The sequence below is a fragment of the Lasioglossum baleicum genome, unplaced genomic scaffold (genome assembly GCF_051020765.1).
Source record: "Lasioglossum baleicum unplaced genomic scaffold, iyLasBale1 scaffold1236, whole genome shotgun sequence".
Lineage (NCBI taxonomy): Eukaryota > Metazoa > Arthropoda > Insecta > Hymenoptera > Halictidae > Lasioglossum > Lasioglossum baleicum.
The window spans coordinates 5,908-28,591 of record NW_027470295.1 but is presented as its reverse complement, the minus strand read 5'-3'; the positions used below and the strand labels follow the sequence as shown (position 1 = coordinate 28,591).

Sequence of the window (22,684 nt, the reverse complement as noted above, 5' to 3'; positions counted from 1 at the left end):
TAGTTACCGTAAATCAAGCGGCCGGTGAAGTAGAATGACTCTGCCAAGCTGTCATAATCGATATCCTTCAATAAGGTTAAAACTTCGATACGTGAAACCATAACGAAACCTGGCACGTGCCGTTTTCCATTTTTGTACCACGTCCAGTGAAGTGGAATGTAATTCACTTCGTTTAAATACGCACGCGCCGTGAGAACAAGATTCTACGCATACCGAGATAATTTCTGGCATTTCAAATTGCTTCATATACAGTATTTCATTCAGTTTCCTTAGCATAAACGAGAGAACGTTTATCTTTTCATTTTTTGGTGTTTTAATTTCCGTTCTTTCGTTAATTTACATAATTTTTATTCCGATATTAGCAGGAAGATGTTAATTTGGAAAGAGAATATTCACAGTTTGCGATCATCTTTTTTTCTCTAACGAAGCTAGAAATTTATGTCGATACTTACACGTGATTTATATATTTTAATTATCGAATTTTTTCAAATTTTCGACCTCGTTTCTATTGTTTCACAACAATATATGCTTCGTCGTATATTTATATGAAAAAATGTAAAATGAAACTAAATAAGATTATTATTAGACTTTATATCAATTTTTGGTTAGATATATTCTTCGCGAATAAATCTTAATTAATATGTTATCATCCATAGGGTGTTCAATTTTAATCTGTAAATCTATTTACCATTTTACTATTTGAATTACCAGACGATCAACTGTATTAAAAAATGGATCAAACGGAGACCGAATGGTTTCGAAAATGACATAATTTTAAGAAATATAGTTATGTAGTTTTTATACACAAATTCGCAGGCAAATTACGTTATTTGTAAAAAAAAATCAATCTATTCAACAGGTTGCTTGTTATAAAAATACGAAAAATTATTTTACGTCAAAAAATTGTTAATTTAGGAGATATTTTAAAACATAATATTGCAAAGTGACCATCACTGGTAGCATAAATTAAAAATAAGCGACTCTACATGAAAAAGTAAGTCGAAAATATAAAATGATATTTCTAAAATATAAAATTCAAGTATTGCAATATAAATCACTTACGAATGATCTTACTTACATGTATTACATATAAAAAAATATCAATTTGGCATTTATACTACTATTCAAATTAGTTATGCTAGGTATTAACGAATATTGAAATAAAATTCTTTGAATGGATTAATTGAAACTTGCAGAATTATCCAGAATGCGTAACTAATGTTTAATTCTTCATAAATCGAATACTCGCTGCTCGTAAACCCGATCAGACAGGCTCGTGCAACGTCGTAATTAAAAATAATTAATTTCAACAAGTTCTAACAAAATACCAAAAGAGTTAAGCGACTCGTTGAAATATCGAAATTATTGGAAATCGCAATGCAAATGTGCAAAAATTTATAATTAAACAGCGACAAGTTTTCACGAATGGTTTCTCGTATATTATTTATGTTTGTTCCGCGTTTATTTATCTGCGATCTGGGCCTGTTCGTCAAAGTATCATGTCGATGAAAGTGAGAGTTCCGGTTGGCAGGATAACAGAGATAAAAATCGGTAGACGTTGATTACAGATATGGGAAAGAGTAACGAACTGTAACGGGACGCAGCAGCTTTAAAGTGATCCACTTTCGATTTATGCATTCGTTTACTTTTATTACTATTTAGACTACATATCGCATTCGCTTTGAATAGGCCGCGAATCGTTTCGAATCCTCATCGAATAACTAACTGTAACGGTCTCTAACAACCAAATGGAATCGCTTATGGCAACAGTCGAGTAATACTGATTATATCAACATCCACTATATTTCCTGCAGACATAAGTATAAATTATAGTTACGAATGATTATAAAAACAACTAGTAGCAATCGCAAGAAAAAGGAAAAGGAAAAGGAGCGAATCAGTTATAGCAATTATACTTACATCGCACGATTTTTTTTCACTCGCTTTTGTTCTCGAAAGATCTAGAATTCTAGAAATCTAGAATTTTAAAATCTGGAAAATAGATTCTAGAAATCTCTTTTAGTGTTTACATTTAGTAATCTCGAATTCTTTTCCTCTAATTAGAATTCTTACCTAATCGAAGTTTATCTTTCGAGGAAAGTTTATCTTTCGAGAAAAACTTCGATTAGGTAAGAATTTTAATTAGGGGAAAAGAATTCGTGATTACTAAACGTAAGAGCTAAAAAAGATTTTTGCTTCGAAAGGAGTTGAAAGAAATATTTAATATTCGATACAGTGTGTGACTGAAAGAAACGTTTAAGATTTGTCGTGATAGGATTAAATATTAATTAATCAAAAAATGTTTTATTTTGAAGGATTGAACGCGTCTTGGACTGAAACGAGGTTGCCGTTCCGGACCAATAAAAATGTTGCACGAACTCCTTTTCCTGAGCTTCTTATGCTTCGGAAGGATCGATGGGATTCAGAGATGGGGCTCACAATTCGGTCAAGCTCCTCTTTTGGAGAGATTTTTCTGGAGATCGTTGGACTTTGCTTATCCAGATGAAGCGACCAGAACTCTGGCGATGATGAAAGGAGAATTCATCCCGGAGAATGCGTTGCCAGTTGGTATCGAAATTTGGAGGAACAAGCTGTTCGTCACCGTGCCAAGATGGCGGAATGGTAAGTAGACCCAATTTAAATCATAATACTAATTAACAAATTTAAATATAATACCTTCGCATGAATTGAAAATTCTTTTTTCAATTGTTATTTATTCCGTGTCGATCCGTCTGAGGATTTTTACACTGTTAGTACTAACTTTTTGTTATTACGAATGGATGATTATTATAACGTGAACATTTCCTGCTTCACGTGTCTTTCGCTTCCGTTTAAGACGATAAAACAGGGAGCAACTCGCAAAATTGGTGAAAAATAGAGTTGTCCGTTCATTACACTAATTAACACATTTAATTAACGCGTAGTTCAAATATTTACACGTAGTATCCTCACGTGAAGTAATCCAATGAATTCGAAAAATTCTTTCTCAAATGTGATCTATTTCGTGTCGACCCTTCTGAGGATTTTAATATTAATTAACATATTTACATATAATACCTTCGCATGAATTGATTTTTACACCCTTAGTACTAACTCTTTGTTATTACGAATAAACATTTCTCGTTTCACGTGTCTTTCACCACCGGAGTTAAGACGATGAAACAAAGAGAAATTCGCAAAATTCTTTTTCAACTGTTATCCATTTCTCTTAGTCCTATCTTTTTTATTATTACGAATGAACATTTCTCGTTTCTCGTGTCTTTCACCACCGGGGTTAAGACGATAAAACAAAGAGAAATTCGCAGAATTGATAAAAAAAATCGAGTTATCCGGTAAACGGCTACATTAGGAAGATTTAGCGGAAGGTCTGGCGCGAGGAACCGGAAGCTGGCGTAAACAGAACGGAGGGAAGATCACCGCGGGCAGTGGACGGCTAGAGTCTCGTCTGGTCGACTTCCGGCTGGCGACAAAAAGTGGCGAAAACCGCGCGAGCGTTCTGAATGGGGCATTTCTATGTCTCGGTCGGCCTCCGCCTCCACTTCACCCGAAATCCACCCCTCGGCCCGACCACAGTTCCCCACGGTCAATAGGCTTATTCACTCCTGCGCCCTTTTATTTCCTCGCTTTTTTCTCGCTCTCGCTGCTTTATGTTTATTATACACATTGGCGCGCGCCAGGCCATTGTGCGGCAAATAAAAAGCTCGACAATGGCCGCTGACACATCGTCCACGATTTTTCATATCCCGCTCCTTAACTCTTCTGATTTTCTATACTCGCGCATCTCTTCTTTCCTTCGCTTTCCTTTCGTTTTACTCCTTCTTTCGTTATTCTTAATTTTCTTTCTTTTCTTTCTTTCTTTGCTGGTTTTTGTTTACTATTCTATATACCGATCTTTATATTTCTGTTTTCTCTGCATAACTTTTTCCGTTCCCACGGCTGTGATTATTTTATAGAAAATTATTAATTTCTTGGCTGTGATTATTTTAGAGAAAATTATTAATTTCTTGGCTGTGATTATTTTACAGAAAATTATTAATTTCTTGGCTGTGATTATTTTATAAAAAATTATTAATTTCTTGGCTGTGATTATTTTATAGAAATCATAAATTTTTTAGCTGTCTTTATTTTCTCAGCCGATTTTTAAACACACGGTAGCTGTTTGTAGGGATAATTGCAGAAGAGGAAAAATACTTCTTGGTATTAACTCTTTGCAGTCTGAATTATATTTCAATTTTGTTACTAGCGGCTCCGACCGCTTGTATGTATTTTATTTGAAATGTAGTTCGACTGATAAATAGCGCAATTTGAATAATTAAAGGAGAATAATTAAATGTGAATTTCATTTCCTCGTTCACTCATCCCTTCTAAAATTATTTTAAAGCATTTTAAATATTTTCAAAGTTGGGAAATACATTTATTTCTTTCTCGTTCAACGATCTCATCTTGATTATATTTCCGATCGTTCCCTGATGCTTATTTTCTAGCAATCACTTCCTCTTTTCTTCATCGGCTTCAGCCCTCCCTCTCTTCGCTCCTTTCTTCTTCCTCACCCCACTTTGGCCATTTCTCGTTTGCGTTTCCTTTCCACCCTAACCCTCTTGCCAGGATTCCGAAACTTCTTCAAACGCGTCAAAGCCCACCGTGGTCGGTATTGTTTTAAGGGCAAGTTTTTTATGCAACGACCGCTTTGACGGCTCTTTCTTTCTTTCTTTTGGGTGTTAGGTTCACTCGGTACGTCAGACAGAGGATATGAAATATTAGGGGAGGAAGGGAACGCTCCATTCAGTTCAACTCGAGAAGTTGTGAACCGCATTTTTCACGGACAATACACGGAATTCTCGCACAGTTCTTACAATACAGTTAATTTTACGACACTTGGTAACTGTTTTTGTAACAGTGATGTGGTTTAGATTATTGCTAATCTTCTACGTAAACTATGACAGGGTACAGACACGATGAAGTTAATTTTTATTTCATTAACTTTAAAAGAATTCATAATTAATAATTAAAGGTAATTGTTTTGAATAATAATCACTGCGGTGATTGAAAATTCCCAAGAAAATATCCATAATACAAAAATGATAAAGCAACGTTACGAACACAGCGAATTTGAAAAATTTGGAAATAAATATCTGGAAAAATACACTTGAAAAATAATATGTAAAAGCTTTAACCGAATATGATAAAATTCACTTTCATCTGAATAAATTTGGAAATAAATATTTGGAATAGTACAAGATACAAATATAATATAATATACAATAATAAGGTACATAAATTTTTCAAAGCATAGGAATATTACAAGCACGAGTTAAGAAATTAAGAAACTTATGTTAAAATAAACTCGAACTAAATTATATTTTCCTATATTAATCCTCAATACGAAAAAATAATTTTTCTCTCGCGCAATTCATCTGTGTATTTTATAAATCTACGTAATCATTAATTATCTCTTTATAACAGATCATCTACTTTGAGCCCTATTTTTAATAAATAAATTCAGCAGTGTCACGATAAGTCAATTAATGCGACATGTTCGGCGGTATGAGAATGTCAAAAACATTATGCGTAATATAGGAACTGCAGAACCTTGTCACGCAAAGGTGACATGTCAAGAAAGTTTTTCTCATTATCGCGCCAGTTTGCATCGTGTAACCCTTGTACGACATTTTTTCGACTATGTACTTGGCGAAATTTTTATGGTAATTGTTAGGCGAACTAGATGCACTTTGATAAATTTGAAAGGCCAGGAATGCTGCGTGTCAAATACACGATAGCTTATTGTCAGTCACGCGATTTGTGTCATGAAAGCATGCCGCAAAGTCTCGTGAGAAACTTCTCGTGAGATGCATGTTGCAACGAAATAACAACGAAGCTTTTTAATAAGGAAAATAATTACCCGAGATTAATTTACAGGATCGTGAAATGATTTTTATTCAATTAAGCAAGCTGACAAATTTGAAACTAACAAATTACATTTATGAATGAAATTTCCTTTATTTATGATGATATAATACTACTAATACTATTGTAATAGTTAATATTCTAATTTCTTCTATTAACTATTGTAATAATTAATATTGTAATTTCTTCTACTAAATATTGTAATTTTTCAATCGCGGATTTGGAAGTTATTAAAGGATTATTATGTAATTCGTTTAATTTATGTAACAATATTTGCGTGGATTCAAATATGGAAATAAAGAACGAACGTTAATAATCTCAGCATACTCGTACACACTAACTATTAACGAGTTTATGTAATGAATAACGACTTATGTAATAATGATACTTTAGGAAGGAATTAGATGCCTTTAAATCAACTAAAGTTTTCATCGACTCTTTTTTAATTACCTGAAAAGTCAGTTACATTTCTTTCATAAATAATTGTTAAATATCAGTTAGAATTTCCCTTGTTTTAAATATTAAAGCATGATACTTAAAGAATTATCAACACACTTCTAATAAGTCAATATAATTAAAAAATATATTTAAGGTTTGTGATAAAATATTCGCTAAATTAAATACGTGAAAAAAACTAGATGAATTTTTTTAGCAAGATTTCGCGTTTCATTAACAAATGTAATATTCTCACGTCACAGGAATTCCCGCTACTTTAAATTACATATCGCTCGATACAAACCGAGGTGGTTCCCCGAAACTCACCCCCTACCCTAATTGGGCGCAAAATAAAGCTGGAGCCTGTGGTAGTGCAATTACTACTGCTTATAGGTATGTATTTCACACGAAATTTTGTACTATAAACGTTACACACATATTCTTCGTGCGCATAATCTTAATATAATATAATCATATAATATAATCATAAGCATTAAACATCTGATTTCAATTAAATTTCAGAAATCTTACACAATGCAATACACCAAGGATAAAAATATCGTGGAAATAATAGAACACGATTATCTATTTAAAAATAAATCAAAAGCGTAGAATACATTTTTTTCATTCGATATTTAACCCTTTGCAAAGATTCGACATTAATTAATATATAAAATTGAAAATTACCCAACGATGCGTGGAATATCGAAATAAAATAATTATATATCTTAATTTGCATATGATTTATTATTTATCGTTTTAATAATATCATCGATTTTATGGGAGGAAAGTTTTCGAGTTACTATTTTTTCTGTAACGAAAAGATCGTCATGTGCAAAGGGTTAATTCTCGAGAATCTTCTGAAAATTTTTTGGAATTGCATTCATATACTTGAGATACTTTTATACTATATTAATTAAAGAAATTTATGTTTCATTTTCTTCTCTATCTAACACTTCCTCAATACTAAATATGGCTTAGAAGGAATAATCTTTAATAACTAAATTTTCCTACCTGCTCAATCAGGGTTTCAATATTTATCATCTGTGTTTAATGCTTCCGTGTGTTTTTAACTTCACAAGGATGTCATTAAACTTACGGTATGGTCTGTATAAAGTAACATTAAGCAACGGTGAAACGATTTAATCGTATCGTAAAAGAGGAAAACTGTATCCAGTTATACCAATTAGATATGAAACGTGATGTTTTCTTTTCCATTTCTGCTACTAATAGAACTAATAGAAGAACTAGATATACTGTAAACGCTGACATAATTAATTACGTTTCTCTCGTAACCACCGATTGAATGTAAACAATCATTGTCTTCGTTTCCTACAAAACAAACTAACGAGCTTTGAAAGGAGGGAAAATGAATTACACGATCCCATAGAATCGACCAGACCTTAATCTCTTGATTATAATCTCCTATTCCATAACCATATTTCATAGAAAACTTTGGTTCTGCTTGAAAAAAACTATTTATCCATTGCTAACGAAGTATCAAACCTGTGGGAACATTCCCTTGCTTTTTTCTCGTCGAATCACTTTGAAATAATGAAAAGATCTTTTGGTTTATGCCAACAGATAAGTTCTCACGATTTTCTGCGTATCGTGTTGTCAAATATTAACGATTCATCGAGTAAAACCTATATTTCTTGAATATTTCTATAGTAGAAATAATATTTCTATCTTAGATATTTCTATAATAAATCTATATTCCTAGAAAATTATTTTAGATCAGCAGATAATTATCAACAAATGCCAAAAAATTTTTCTAAGATCTCGTGGTGAAAATTATATATACAATTAAAAACGAAATGTTCAATAAAACATAAATTGTAGAAGCACGGTCTAAATTTGAATTTGGAAGTTTACAAAACAAAATTTATACATTTTTATGACAAATTTCATGTAACGCAGAGTTTTATATGAAAAATAGAAATTAATGTATAAAAGATTTAATGTTATTGCACAGAAATATATAAAATTCTTTGTGATTCGATGAGAAATTTTCTATAGGAGCCACCTACACGTTGAACAATAATTTCGTAGCGAAAGTAGGGAGGATATTGTTGGTTATCAGTGAATAGGAAATTTATCGCTATTATTCCTATTACAGAATACACGCAGATGTTTGCGACAGACTTTGGGTGTTGGATACTGGTACAATAGGTATTGGAAACACCACGATACAGGCATGTCCATACACCCTGAATGTTTTCGATTTAACCACGGATAAGATTGTAAGGCAATACAGATTGAGAGCTGAAGATATAAACATGGTACGTACAGCTGTGTAATATAAAATTACAAGAAATCGAACACTTGACGTTTATTACACAAAATAAAATTCTAGATAAATATTAATATATTCAAATTTAACTTTGGTCAGAATTGAAATTATAGAATATTCTATTTTAATTAGCTTGTCATTATGAATACCGATATTATTACCATTTCCATTAGGATGTAAATATTTAATTGGTTAAATACAGTGTACCAAGAACCTAGAATCAAATTAAGGTAGAAATAAATTTCGATTACACGCCTTCGTAAATATCACGGTATAATCTTTAAAAAATTGGTATATAAAAATATAATGAAATGGGGAACTAACTTTCTCAAAAAATTTGACCAAGTCGAACTAGAATAGTAGTCAAACTGGTATTAGCAGCTTACACGATTTCAAATATCCACTTTCTCGCTTATCTTGTAATAAAATATACGTTGTCAACGAATTTGACAACATGGTAAAAAGTAAAAGGTTACTTGAAGAAAGAAAATTACTAAATAAAAATGTTCATTGTCTGTCGAACAACATTACACATATGATATTTCTCAGTTACATAATCTAGTAGAAGAAGTACATCATAGTCTACCTACATATTACACATTTTTATGAAATATTATTAAACTATATATTGTTAAAGAATCTTTATAATATTTATAAAACATATTTGAAACGCGTTAGCGGCTATTACTCTTTCAAACAGTTCGGAACACGTGTGAATTAAGCTATTACATGTATGCATAAGAAAATTACTAAATAAAATTGTTTATTGTTTTTCAAACAACGTTACCTATATATTTCTCAGTTATATAATTTAGTGGAAAAATTACATGCATACACTAGCTACATATTTACACATATTTCTAATGAAATATTATTAAACTATATATTGTTAAGAATCTTTATAATATTTATAAAACATATTTGAAACGCGTTAGCGGCTATTACTCTTTCAAACAGTTCGGAACACGTGTGAATTAAGCTATTACATGTATGCATAAGAAAATTACTAAATAAAATTGTTTATTGTTTCTCAAACAACGTTACCTATATATTTCTCAGTTATATAATTTAGTGGAAAAAGTACATGCATACACTTACCTACATATTTACATATATTTCCAATGAAATATTATTAAACTATATATTGTTAAAGAATCTTTATAATATTTATAAAACATATTTGAAACGCGTTAGCGGCTATTACTCTTTCAAACAGTTCGGAACACGCGCGAATTATGCATTTACATGTGTGCATACTGCGTGAAGGAAATATTTGCCGGAATATCAGATGGTATACCGAGCAATTCTGTTTTGCAATGTAACACGTTGTGTAACGCGATAAAATTCCTCATCCAGAACACCTTCATTGCCAACATAGCGGTGGATTTGGGAAAAAGGTGGCTGCGACGACGCTTTCGCCTACATGTCCGACGAATTAGGCTACGGGTTGATAGTATACTCGTGGGCGCCAAATAAATCTGGAGAATAACGCACAGCTATTTTCATGCCTGACCCACTGGCCGGAGATTACAATATCGGCGGTTTGAATTTTCCAATGGGGCGAGGAAGGGATTTTCGGGATGAGTTTGTCGCCAATCGCAGCCAACGGATTCAGAACGCTGTTCTTCCATCCTCTTAGCAGCAGAAGAGAATTCGCCGTCTCCACGAAGATTCTACGCGACGAAACTTTGTCGCAAAATAGCTATCACGAATTTCAGGGTGATAATATCAATGTTAATTACTGTAGCAATTGACACAGTAATCGAATTAAAGCGTAGAATATTTCGGTGATAGGGTAATAGCAGTATTGTATTTATTAATTATAGAAGTATTATATTTATTTTATAATAATTATTTTATTTTATTTTATGAAGTATTATATTTATTTTATAATACTTATTTCATTTGATAGAAGTATTACATTTATTATTTTTGCTACTTGATTTATTATTTAATATTGGGTAATGATAGGAAATTGTTACATAAGAGATTATGCAAAAAATAATAATCTTTTTATCTGGGAGGAGACTTTTGCCAAATAACGAAATTATAAAATATTATAATTAAATAATTAACATGATTCTTTTTTTTATTTTATTATACGTAAGAGATTGTGCAAAAATTAGTAATTCTTTTTATCCGAGAGGAGATTTTCGCCGAATAACGAAATTATGAAATATTAAAATTAAATAATTATCATGTGATTCTTTTTCTTATTTATTACACAATGGAATTTATGATAGAAAAATTTTGCGAACAAATACTATAGTTTAAATTGAATAATTTCCAAGATATTTTGAACATTGTTAAAACATTAGAGTCGATTTTATTTTCCAATTTCGTTATCGCTTCGTACTCTGAATATTCTACTCGAAATATCACGTTAATAGTTTATAAAAAGATAAATTATTGCTGTTCAAATATCGATAGATTCTCCCGGAAAGAGGACCACTCGGACACTGCACTTCAGAAATTATGGACGAGAATGGGCTGCAATTCTTCAAACCTAATTGATCAAAACGCAGTGGGTTGTTGGAATTCCGTATTACCATATGCGCCAGAAATCACGCAGTGCTTGTTAGACACGACGAAGCCATGATATTCCCAGCTGATGTTAAGGTAAAGAATTTCATTTAAAAATTGATAGTAAAATATTCAATTTCACATTTCAATTTAATTCTATTTTATTAAATCATCCCATAAGTTCGCGCCGCTTCTTTACTCTTCTATTTAAAATTACACGTCGAATAAACCATTAAATATTAAGAGAAATATAATATAATATAGTATAAATATAATATAGTCGTCGTTCCAACAGAACCATGACACCTTAATTATATTTACCTTAATTATAATTATATTTATAAAATTCGAGGAAAAATGTAAATAACGCCACGAAACGAACTTATGGGATCACCTAATATTTACCGAATTAATTATTTCTTTCGAAAAATATCGGTTATTGAAATTAATTGTTCGTTAACATGTTCGCGAAGAAATGTATTAAAAATTTGGTGATTTTTAGGCGAATCGTGGCATGTTGTGGATCATATCGGACAAAATGCAGTGTTCTTGATGTCAACTCTTAATTATTCCGACGTGAACTTTAGAAATATTAACGGTGCCGGTTCGAGATGCGATTGCAGGTACTGTTTGCGGACAGTTCGCCATGGGGATTCGCTGGAAATTCCCTTTGGTGGGAATCATGAATTTAACCTAGACACTATCGAAGAAACACCATATAAGATTTGTTGTGATAGTTGCCAATTATCTCGTAATTCTCGTTCACTTTGTTAAGACAAGAATTGTTACAGCTCAATATAAAGAAACCAAAGGAAAATATTAGCCAGATGTTATTTCACCTCGCTTATTATCCTTCCTCGCTTTTAATAAAAACGAAGAAACTATCTAAACTCAGAGAATCTTCATAACAATGTACATTTCCTAAATTGCATAGAAATTGTATATTCAAAACAATCGAATAAATAATTTTTACAAAACATCTGTAATGAGCAAAAAATTTCCAATCCTTGTGATATTTTACACCTCCATTATTTACATAGAAATTCTTTATCGAAAATAGTTACAATGATACCACAAATATCTAAACTTAAAATATTAAATTCAAATAAGCAGATATTTCGAACTCATGCAGGTATTTTACATTTTCGTAACTTGGAAACATTCGAAACCTAATATCAGATATTACGCGTATTAAAATTAAAATAATACTTTCAAATTTTTAATGAGCAGACAGATCAAAGACAGTGATAATGATATCACAAATATCCAAACCGAACGATATCAAATTTAAAACAAGCAGATATCACGAAATCCTGCAGTATTTTACATTTTCGTAACTTGGAAACTTTCGAAACCTTCCATCAGATACAACGCGTATTAAAATTAAATAACACCTTCAAATTTTTAATGAGCAAAAATTTCCAAATCTTGTAACGTTTTACGTTTTCGTAACCGAGAAACCTTTCGAAACGTTCCATCAGATACCATGCGTGTTTAAAAATTCAACAGCGATGAAATTCTATAATTGGTAATCGAAAATTTGTAATTCCAAATTCCGTGCTCTCCGTGAAAGAAATTTTTCAATCGGAAACAAACGGAATGCTATCTTATGTCGCATACTTCGAATAGTTCCAGCATTCATTTGAAACTTGCAAGGAAGAAAACATCCGACGCGACGAGTGGAAGCGTAATTGCTCGCAAAACAATTCCAATTACGAGAGATCACATACCGTGACCCACTCTTCTTATTCGATGGACGCTCAATAGAGAAATTCCTACTTTATTTGCGATACTAAACACGCAACGATTAATTCTGAAAACAATTTCATTTATTTTATTTTATCGAAATCCCCAATTACGGTGATCTTGTTAACTACATTTTCCAACATTGACGTTACATCGAACAGAATGAAATTATCTCGAGACATTATCTATGTTACAGTTTCTACTAATCGAATCTCTATTATCACCTTGTGTCCAGAAAAGGCAATGTGTATATATACAAAAAACAAATAATGGCCTAGATAACAAAAGCATTGTTTTAATGGATCTAAGTATAAAAGCACATTAGAAAATTCCAATTACGAGAGATCACATCCCGTGAGCCATTCTCCTTATTTTCAATGGACGCTCAATATATGCTCAATAGAGAAATTCGTACTTTATTTGCGATAACATACACGTAACAATTACTTCTGAAAGCAATTTTATTTTATAGAAAATAAAATTTTTGACAGTGATCGTTGCAACTACATTTTCCAACATTGGCGTTACATCAGAACAAAACGAAATTATCTCGAGACATTATCTGGTGTTACAGTTTACTCTAATCGAATCTCTATTATCACCTTGCTCCCAGAAAAGGCAAGGTGTATACATAAAAAAGCGAATAATGGCGTAGATAACAAAAGGATTATTTTAGCGGAATCTAAGTATAAAAACACGTTAGAAAATTCCAATTACGAGAGATCACATACTGTGATTCACTCTTCCTATTCGATGGCTGTTCAATAGAGAAATTCCTACTTTGTTTGCGACAACAAACATACATCAATTACTTCTGAAAGCAATTTATTTCATTGAAAATAAAATTTGGTCTGGTATCGTTGCAAATACATTTCCAACATTGGCGATACATCAGACCCAAAACGAAATTATCTATGTTACAATTTCTACTAATCGAATCTCTATTATCACATTGTGTCCAGAAAAGGCAAGGTGTATACATACAAAAATGAATAATACCGTAGATAAGAAAAGCATTATTTTAGTATTATTTATTTTAAAGGATTATTTTAACGCACATTAGAAAATTGTCGATTGTACGTGTCATGTTTGAACGACAGCAGTTTCTCTAATAGACCCGAGTGGCCATTGCTTCTCGGAACGAACGGTTTCAAGAAAGAATCTCGACTCTCGCTTTCGAAGCTGTATATCAAACCACGAGGAAAAACCACGGCAGTAATTACCGTTCGTTTGTAACGCCAGTGCGTTTAAATCCGCTCGTCGCTTTAATAGAGTTTCCACAGATTTTCCAGAACCTAAGTTACGCGCGAAGGAGATAACGAAGGTGCATTCCTTTTTCCGTGTATTATCTAACCTGAGAGATTGTTTTTGAGGAATCAACCGTGCTTCCTACTGTCCATTCATCGATACATGAAAGTTCGACACGAGATAAATATGGCACCGTAGAGAAATTCGCCAGTCGTTTCTTTTCCTGGGTATTCCTGGTATTTGAATAGATTCGTTCTCAGCTCAACGCGGAAACTATCGCTTTGTGACGTAAGTACGTCTAAATATTTGGTTATTCGGAATGTCGTTTCGTTTTTTCCTAACACAGGACCTAATTGTGTTTTTCACAACCAACTTCACGCTTAACGCTAGATTTACAGGACCCGTGAATTTGACGGTGAGTTGTTCCAATTATAAAATAAAATATTAATAGATTTAATCAACTTATATTAAATTTGTTAATATGGTAATTGATTTTAAATTAAACTCATGGTGTTATTTTTTAAGAAAATACGTAGTTTTATTTATCCGTAAATCTGACGGGCCTCCATAAAGATAGGTATTCAAAAATGTCCATAAACTTAGCGTTATTAAATAAAAATAAATAAATTATAAAATAAATAATAAAAAGAAAAAAAAAGCGAAATGACTTTCCGAAGAACCCAATATTATTATGAGGTGATCCCATAAGTTTTTTCTGCGGTGCTATTTACATTTCTCCGTGTATTTTATAAACTATATCGACGATTAACGTGTTTCCTAACTTTGAAATAGGAGAAGTGGTAGAACAAAAGGGCGACTACGATTTTTCTTAATATTTCAAGGTTTATTCGATATAGAATTCTAAATAGTAAAAGTAAAAACCGGCATGAACTTATGGGATTACGTAATATTAAATTGTCTTATGTTCCTCCATGAAATATTGTACAATATTGTATAATGTAACTCTGTTGCCAAAAATATTGGGAAAAATTGCCTTTGTAATATTTTTGCTGATACTTTTTATTCCTTTGTCTCCTTCTTACTTGTGCCAAAAGTAAATTAGGTTTGCAAAAGGGACTATTAAAAAAGGGCTACTTTATATGAATACAGAAGAAAATTCTGGAAATTATATTTGGAAATTAGTAATAATCAATGTACAAAAATAAATCGTTCAGAAAGTTATTTTTCTTGAAACAACAGTGGTCATTCCTTCCTCTTGCACGGAATAAAATATAAATAGTAAAACTTTCGTAAGGATACTTGCAAATAATGAATATAGGTATCTTAGTTTTCTATTTTATCATTTAAGGATAGTCTGCGGATAGGCGTAATGTTCTTTTCAATTCATTTTGCTGAAATGCTATGGTACATGACTCTGATACGATCAAGTCTAATTTGCGAAACATGTAGAACAGGTTTACGCGATGCATGCACAACGCAACGTAACTACTGCACGTAAACAATCATCACAGGGAATCGTCAGATAGTTTTTTTAGTTCACACGTAGCGATTTTAGGGATGTTTGACCCTTTGCACTCGAGATCAGTCGCCATAAAATTTTGGAGACCCTTAAATTAAATCGAAGACTCTTAATTAATTAAAAATATATAACGATATGTGAGATGTCGAAATCAAATAATTTCACGCGTTAATTATTACACGATTCCTTGTTTACCACTCAGAAAAGTAACGTCAGATTTTATAGCAGAAAATATAGTGAATTTCTACTCTTCTGTAGCCAAAAAATCGTCGAGTGCAAAGAATTAATGATCTAATTAATTAAAAAATATAACGCCAACTTTAATAAGTTTTAACGTCTTTTAAGTATGAAGTTATATTTTCTATTCTTAAAAACTTAGAAACTTAAAATTGTTGTCCTGTAGTTGAAAAGAAGTTTTAAAATAATTAAAAATCACAGAAAATGGCATAATCCTAAATTTTGTTATTTTCTATGTTCGAAAGTTTGATTCGTATTCTTAACGAATGGAGACGTTTAAAAAATGAATGAATTAATTACAATGAAGGATTTAAACATATATTTAAGAAATTGTGTCATTTTTCGTGTTTGAAAGTGCAAGTACTTACTACGTGTTTTTCGAAAGCAATAAATACAGCCGCGAATTTGACGAACTCTTGTCATTTTTCACGTTTCAAGCTATACTTGACGTTCTCGAAGCAGGTAAATTCTTTCCCTCCAATCATCACATTATATATCCAATATTAACTCTTCAAGGACGATGCGATGTATGATTCCTCACTTCCTTCCACGTCCTCGGTATTTTGCATAATGTCGGTTTTCTCCACGAATCGAGATTAAATCGAGTTTTCCTATATTTTTCCCGATAGATTTAATTCGCGAGATTAGTTAACGATATTTTCTATCGCTTTAATTTCTCTGATCATTTAGAATCCACAAAACCTACGCGATTTACCGGTCAAATATTATTCTAACGGTATTTAATTCACGAAGTTCGTAAACGATATTATTTACTTAATATTTTATTAATTTCTCTGATACATTTAAAATTTATGAAATCTACGTGATTTAGCGGTGAAATTTTATTCCAACGGACAGATATCGTAACTTTGAAGCAATATCTTACAATGTTCGTTCATACAACGTATGTAAAACTGTATGAATATGTTTTTATGCGACTGAAAAGTTACGTGAGGCTGATGGAGAGTTAATTTTCCGGTTTTCTGCGGCGTGAAAACAGTGATCGAATTGGCGTGGAATCGGCCAGCCCTACGGAGCCAGATGGCCCGACTCAGCCCATTAGTTTGGGCCTTGTTTCCGATAATTTGAAGGCGACCGACCGTTCTGCTCTCTGATATACGATCGGATATCGCTTTCTCCCTTCTTTGAAAATTATCCGTTTCACGCCCCCGCTCGTAAAATATGGCCACGCGTCTGCCTCGTCTCTCCCAGTAAAAACCACCTACAACTATCTCTAACACTTTTTCTTCTAGCATTTTCGCTACGTAGTACAATGCCGATCTATTTAGTTAGTCCCTGGTTCAGGTTAGTCGGATGGAAGTGATTTTACTCGCTATAGTAGCGCCATTACAGAGATATTAATAATCTACGACTTAAACAACATAATGAGGTATTAACAAGGCGCGAAAAAGTCGAAGCCACCTTCTTTTATTAAATACCATGGAAAATCAACTTATTTCAAGACACAAAATAGTCAAAATCAGCTTCTCTTATTAAAAACCATGGAAAATCGAGTTATTTCAAGACACAAAATAGTAGAAGCCACCTTCTTTTATTAAATACCATGGAAAATCAACTTATTTCAAGACACGAAATAGTCAAAATCAGTTTCTCTTATTAAAAACCATTGGAGAATGAACTTATTTCAAAACTTATTACTTAACCATAAACAACACGAATTTCACATTCCATCATGAAAATAATTAATTCACGCAATTATTCCAGAAGCATTAAACGCATATTGTAATTCTATAACAGAACAAAAATATTAAGAAGATATAAAATAGTCGAAATCGGCTTCCTTTCCCAAAAACCACGAAAAATTAACCTATTTCAAGACCTATTATTTAACCACACACACCCTGAATTTCACGTTCGACGATAAAAAGAATTCGTTCGCGCAATTATACCAGAAGCATTAAACACATATTGTAATTCCGTAATGAAACGTCTGCGGGCGAGTTCCGTGCAATATATCTTCTTAGTTTCACTTTTAAATTACACGTCCTCGGTCTGTCGGGGTAAACGAGAGAAGGCCAGAAGTAAGTACAAGGTATACACACTTGAAACAATTATTTCGTGTAACCCGATTATATTGACCGAGGAATAACATGGACAGAACGTGCCGCCGTTTCATCTGTGTTGAATAAAAAATAAAAAAAGACAGATGGTGGATGATCGGAGGAGCATCGAATGGCCGTATCGAATGTTGCGCATAGATCTTGTAACTCGGTGGTCGCCTAAGGGGGAAGAAATTACTTGGAAAGTTGTCGGTGGCCCCGCGAGATTAAGAAAAAGATTCACGCCCTGAATGCTAATTTCGGAGATCGATAGATCGCAGATCACGATAGTTCGCGCCTTTAACTGGCGATTAGAGGGCAAAGAGGAGATGCATCGAAGATCGGCGGACCCGATACCACCACTGTTTTCAATTTGGAAAACAGACCTTTCGCCGTACGTATGTTCCCTTGATCGTGATAAAGCGAAACCTTAATGAGCTCCAGAGCTGTCTCGTTAACGTTCAGACACCATATGCATCTCCTCTGGCCAAACATATAGATCGAATCTGCAACTCTGTTGAACTTTCGTTAGCTTCGCGTTATCTCTTGTTTTTAGATGACTTTAGTGTGTTATTTTTCAACGAAATATTAACATTGGTAATAATTGCATCTGGATAGTTTCTTGAACTTTGGTTAGCATATCGTTACCTGTTGTTTTTACATCGCTTTAGTTTGTTATTTTTCAACGAAATATTAACATTGCTAACAATTACATTTGGATAGTTTTTTGAACATAAGTTAGCGTCACGTTACTCTTGTTTTTAGATGACTTTTAGTCTGTTATTTTTCAACTAAATATTAATATTGGTAACAATTGTATCTGGATAGTTTCTTGAACTTACGTTAGCTGTTGTTTTTAGACAATTTTAGTTTGTTATTTCAACGAAAAATAACATTGGTAACAATTGCGTCTAGATAGTTTAATAACGTTTAGTAAAAGAGATAAAAAAATTCGTTAACGCTAAATCTACCATTATTTAAATCACTATTTCCCAACCTTTTGTTAGGAATTCTACGTTCAACGTTTTACCATTTTAATCACTCATCTTCGTTATTTTCTTCCGATATATTTTTCTTTTATTTTTTGAAGCTTCTACTTCTCTTCCATTCACCGGTCATTTCACCGAGGTAGACTTTGCGTTCATTTCTCCATTTATTTACAGAAAAGCCAGTGTCATATGGATATCCGTCATGGGTAATATGTAACATGAACAGAATATTTTTAATTATAACGCAGTCGAACCTCGAATATCCCAATTAACTAGACATAGATGTTCAGATGAATAATAAAATACTTGAGTCGTTTATAGCCGCTAATCCTAGAAGAATGTTTCATGGAAAAAGAAAAGAAAGTTAAAGGTGCAAAAGAAAGGAGGATCCAGGACTTTGCCCTGGAGGTTATTGTAAAATAAAATTCGTAAAAATCCCGTTGATTACAAGGTAGGTAGCAAATCTACAGTTGCAGCGACGTCACTCGGAATCAGAGAACCTGTACCTTTAAAATTTTACAAATTCTGAGCCTAACCGAATTCGAGTTACTCAAACCAGCAACTTACGTCTACCTAAGTATAACACATCCACCAGTTTATTCCAGAATAAGTATTTTATATATATAGGTATTTATTTCAATATTCGCAAATTGAGTTTTACAAGTATAATATTTCCAAAGAATTTCACTCAACTACTCAAACTCTGACGACATCCACTGCTAACTGGAAAGCTACTAAGACAAGCAAACGCTGCAAGACGAATTCGCGACTTATCATTTCGTCTACTTCGATCATGGAAACCCCGAAAGAAGGCGAATAGGTTGGACGTGACACAAAGTGTTAACTCATTGACAGTGTATCCCGTGGCGGTCACGAGCAGACTGTCAAGTACCATTCAGCTTATCTATGGTGTTGAAACTGTTTAGTCTACCAAAGATATCGAAGACGTTGGCCAGATTTATTATGTCCTCCGTTTTCTAAGATTGTTTAAACCAAAGAAGGAAGCGTGTAATTTCACATTTTTTCGACCAAAATACCACACCGTGGAAGTGTTAAACGCGATACAAAGTGGAACAGACTACCAATTCTGCTAGGATGTTTGATACGTTAGCTGGATTCATTATTTCCTCCTGTTCCTAACATTATTTTAACCAATGAACGAACGTGGTTTAGTTTCCTATTTTTTCGACCAGAATTTGTAATTTTACCACACCGTGGAAGCGTTAAACACGATACAAAGTGGAACAGACAGCCAATTCTGCTAAGATGTTTGATACGTTAGCTAAATTCATTACTTCTTTCGTTTTCTAAGATTGTTTTAACCAATGACGAGACTTGATTTAATTTCGAATTCTTCGATCAGAATTCACGATTTTACCACGCTGTGAAAGTGTTAAACACAATACAGAGTTAACAGACGACTGCCAATTATACTAGGATGATTGATACGTAAGCTAGATTCATTACATCCTACGTTTACTTAGATTGTTTTAACCCAAGAAGGAAACGTGGTTTAATTTCACATTTTTTAGACCAGAACTCGTAATTTTACCACACCGTGAAAGCGTTAAACGCGATACAAAGTGGAACAGGCTGCCAATTCTGCGAGGATGTTTGATACGTTACTGAAGGTGAGGAAGAGGACCTCGGTGTGTCTCGGGTTAGAGCCAGAGCTCCTTAGACCCCGAGTCGCGGCTATCCTTGGTTTGTTTTAAATTAACACCTAGCCGGCCACGCTCGCGGCACGCTTAACACCCTTTTAAAAGGTGGCTGCTCACCGAGCCCCGACTCCTCGAACCGCGCCGGTAATTACGGGTTTCCACACCAGCCGCGTGATTCTCCTTACGAATTACTCACCGGCCCACTTTCGTATCCGTGTCTCATCCTCTTCCTCCGATGCTCTACGATCTTATTGCATTCCGACCTCTCCAATCTAGCATACGAGTCGAGCAATTAAGCACTCCACGGCTCGCGAGAACGTGTTAAATCATAATGGAGTCAATCCTCGCGCTGCGACCATGATGAGAACCAGGATTAAATGCCATAGCTGTCTCGGAACAAATAGGATTGGGACTTTTTTACTGGTAACGCGTTCAGTCCCGTGTCAGTCACTGGGACCGACAGTGTCGAAGTTAAGAATTAAACTGTTAACTCTGAGACTGACAGTATCAAAGTTAAAAAAATAAATGTGGGAACGCTGAGGATAGACACTGAATTTTCCGCATAGATCCCTAGGGACTAAGTAGACTCTTCGTTTGAACTGGGTCAGTCACTGGGACAGATAACGTCGAAGTAAGAAAAATGAACGTCGTAACTCCAATGAAATTTATCAAAAAATTCCCAACAATATTATGGTTTGCTTTTAAATGTATTACAAAAACGCAATTGACTTTTTTACTCAAACTTTGGCTACTTTATGTCGGTGCATACGCTGAATTTTTTATATAATATCCCGAATTTTGTAAACATCTTCTTCTTCTTTCAAAGCGCCTTGCTACCATTCATATCTCTATTTTAGGAGATTAGCGTGACGCTGCTAGTGACAAAATTTAGAACTAAACAATACTAACGGAGATTTCTCCACAAATTACGAGTACTTACTCATTTAGTACGATTAACTATATATGGTCATAATCAAAATCCACAGGTTTGTAAAATAAACGGATTGATAAAATGGTTGTATTACATATCGCAATTGTTAAACAACGATAAAAAGGAAATGATTCATGTTACCTACTAAGTACTAACTACAACAGTTGGTAAAGCAATGATCTTATTAAACCCTAGGTCGGTAAGTCAAACACAAAACGAAGTTTTAAAGGGAACAACAATATTGCAAACCCGATTATTAAATACCAGAATATATTATAAACACAATAGCCATAAAGACAATAAAATTATGAAGTGTGGTTGATACGATTATTCAATAAATTATTGTAATCTACAAAAACTCTACCCTACTCACAGTTATAAAACGATTACCATATGAGATATAATTCCCAACATTACCGACAAAGGATAGAATAAAACTCTAATGTTACTGCCATGATAAAAACCATACCTCAGTAAAATAGTAGAGGCAATAAAATAAATTTCAGCAATTGGGAAGAAATTCTCAACACTCGTTAAAGCCACGATATAAAACATACGAGCAACGAAATTCCACCGCATCACACATGTCACATTCTATACCATGAAAAATACGCACCAGAAACGAAAGAAAACTATCTATCTCGTTAAGGGAGAGTCCCCACTATAATATCTGATGATAAAATCGCGCTGAAAATCGGTAACCTATTAAAGCTAAGACAAAAACCTCAAGAGCGCCCCGCGACTTCCCTCGTCGAACCTGTCACATTCTGTATCTTGAAAAATACGCACCAGAAACGAAAGAAAACTATCTATCTCGTTAAGGGAGAGTCCCCACTATAATATCTGATGATAAAATCGCGCTGAAAATCGGTAACCTATTAAAGCTAAGACAAAAACCTCAAGAGCGCCCCGCGACTTCCCCTCGACGAACCTGTCACATTCTGTATCTTGAAAAATACGCACCAGAAACGAAAGAAAACTATCTATCTCGTTAAGGGAGAGTCCCCACTATAATATCTGATGATAAAATCGCGCTGAAAATCGGTAACCTATTAAAGCTAAGACAAAAACCTCAAGAGCGCCCCGCGACTTCCCCTCGTCGAACCTGTCACATTCTGTATCTTGAAAAATACGCACCAGAAACGAAAGAAAACTATCTATCTCGTTAAGGGAGAGT

General features: G+C 33.4%; 1 protein-coding gene across 1 annotated transcript; it reads left to right on the top strand.

The window, feature by feature from the left end:
• The first annotated feature begins 2,366 nt into the window (after positions 1-2,366).
• On the top strand, positions 2,367-11,841 carry LOC143220576 (protein yellow-like). The gene is given in 13 exon segments (XM_076446197.1): positions 2,367-2,622; positions 6,603-6,732; positions 8,459-8,621; positions 9,989-10,024; positions 10,026-10,181; positions 10,183-10,365; positions 11,063-11,134; positions 11,136-11,190; positions 11,193-11,251; positions 11,658-11,694; positions 11,697-11,743; positions 11,745-11,789; positions 11,791-11,841. Coding segments are annotated over 13 exon segments (1,290 nt in total).
• The last annotated feature ends 10,843 nt before the right edge of the window (positions 11,842-22,684 follow it).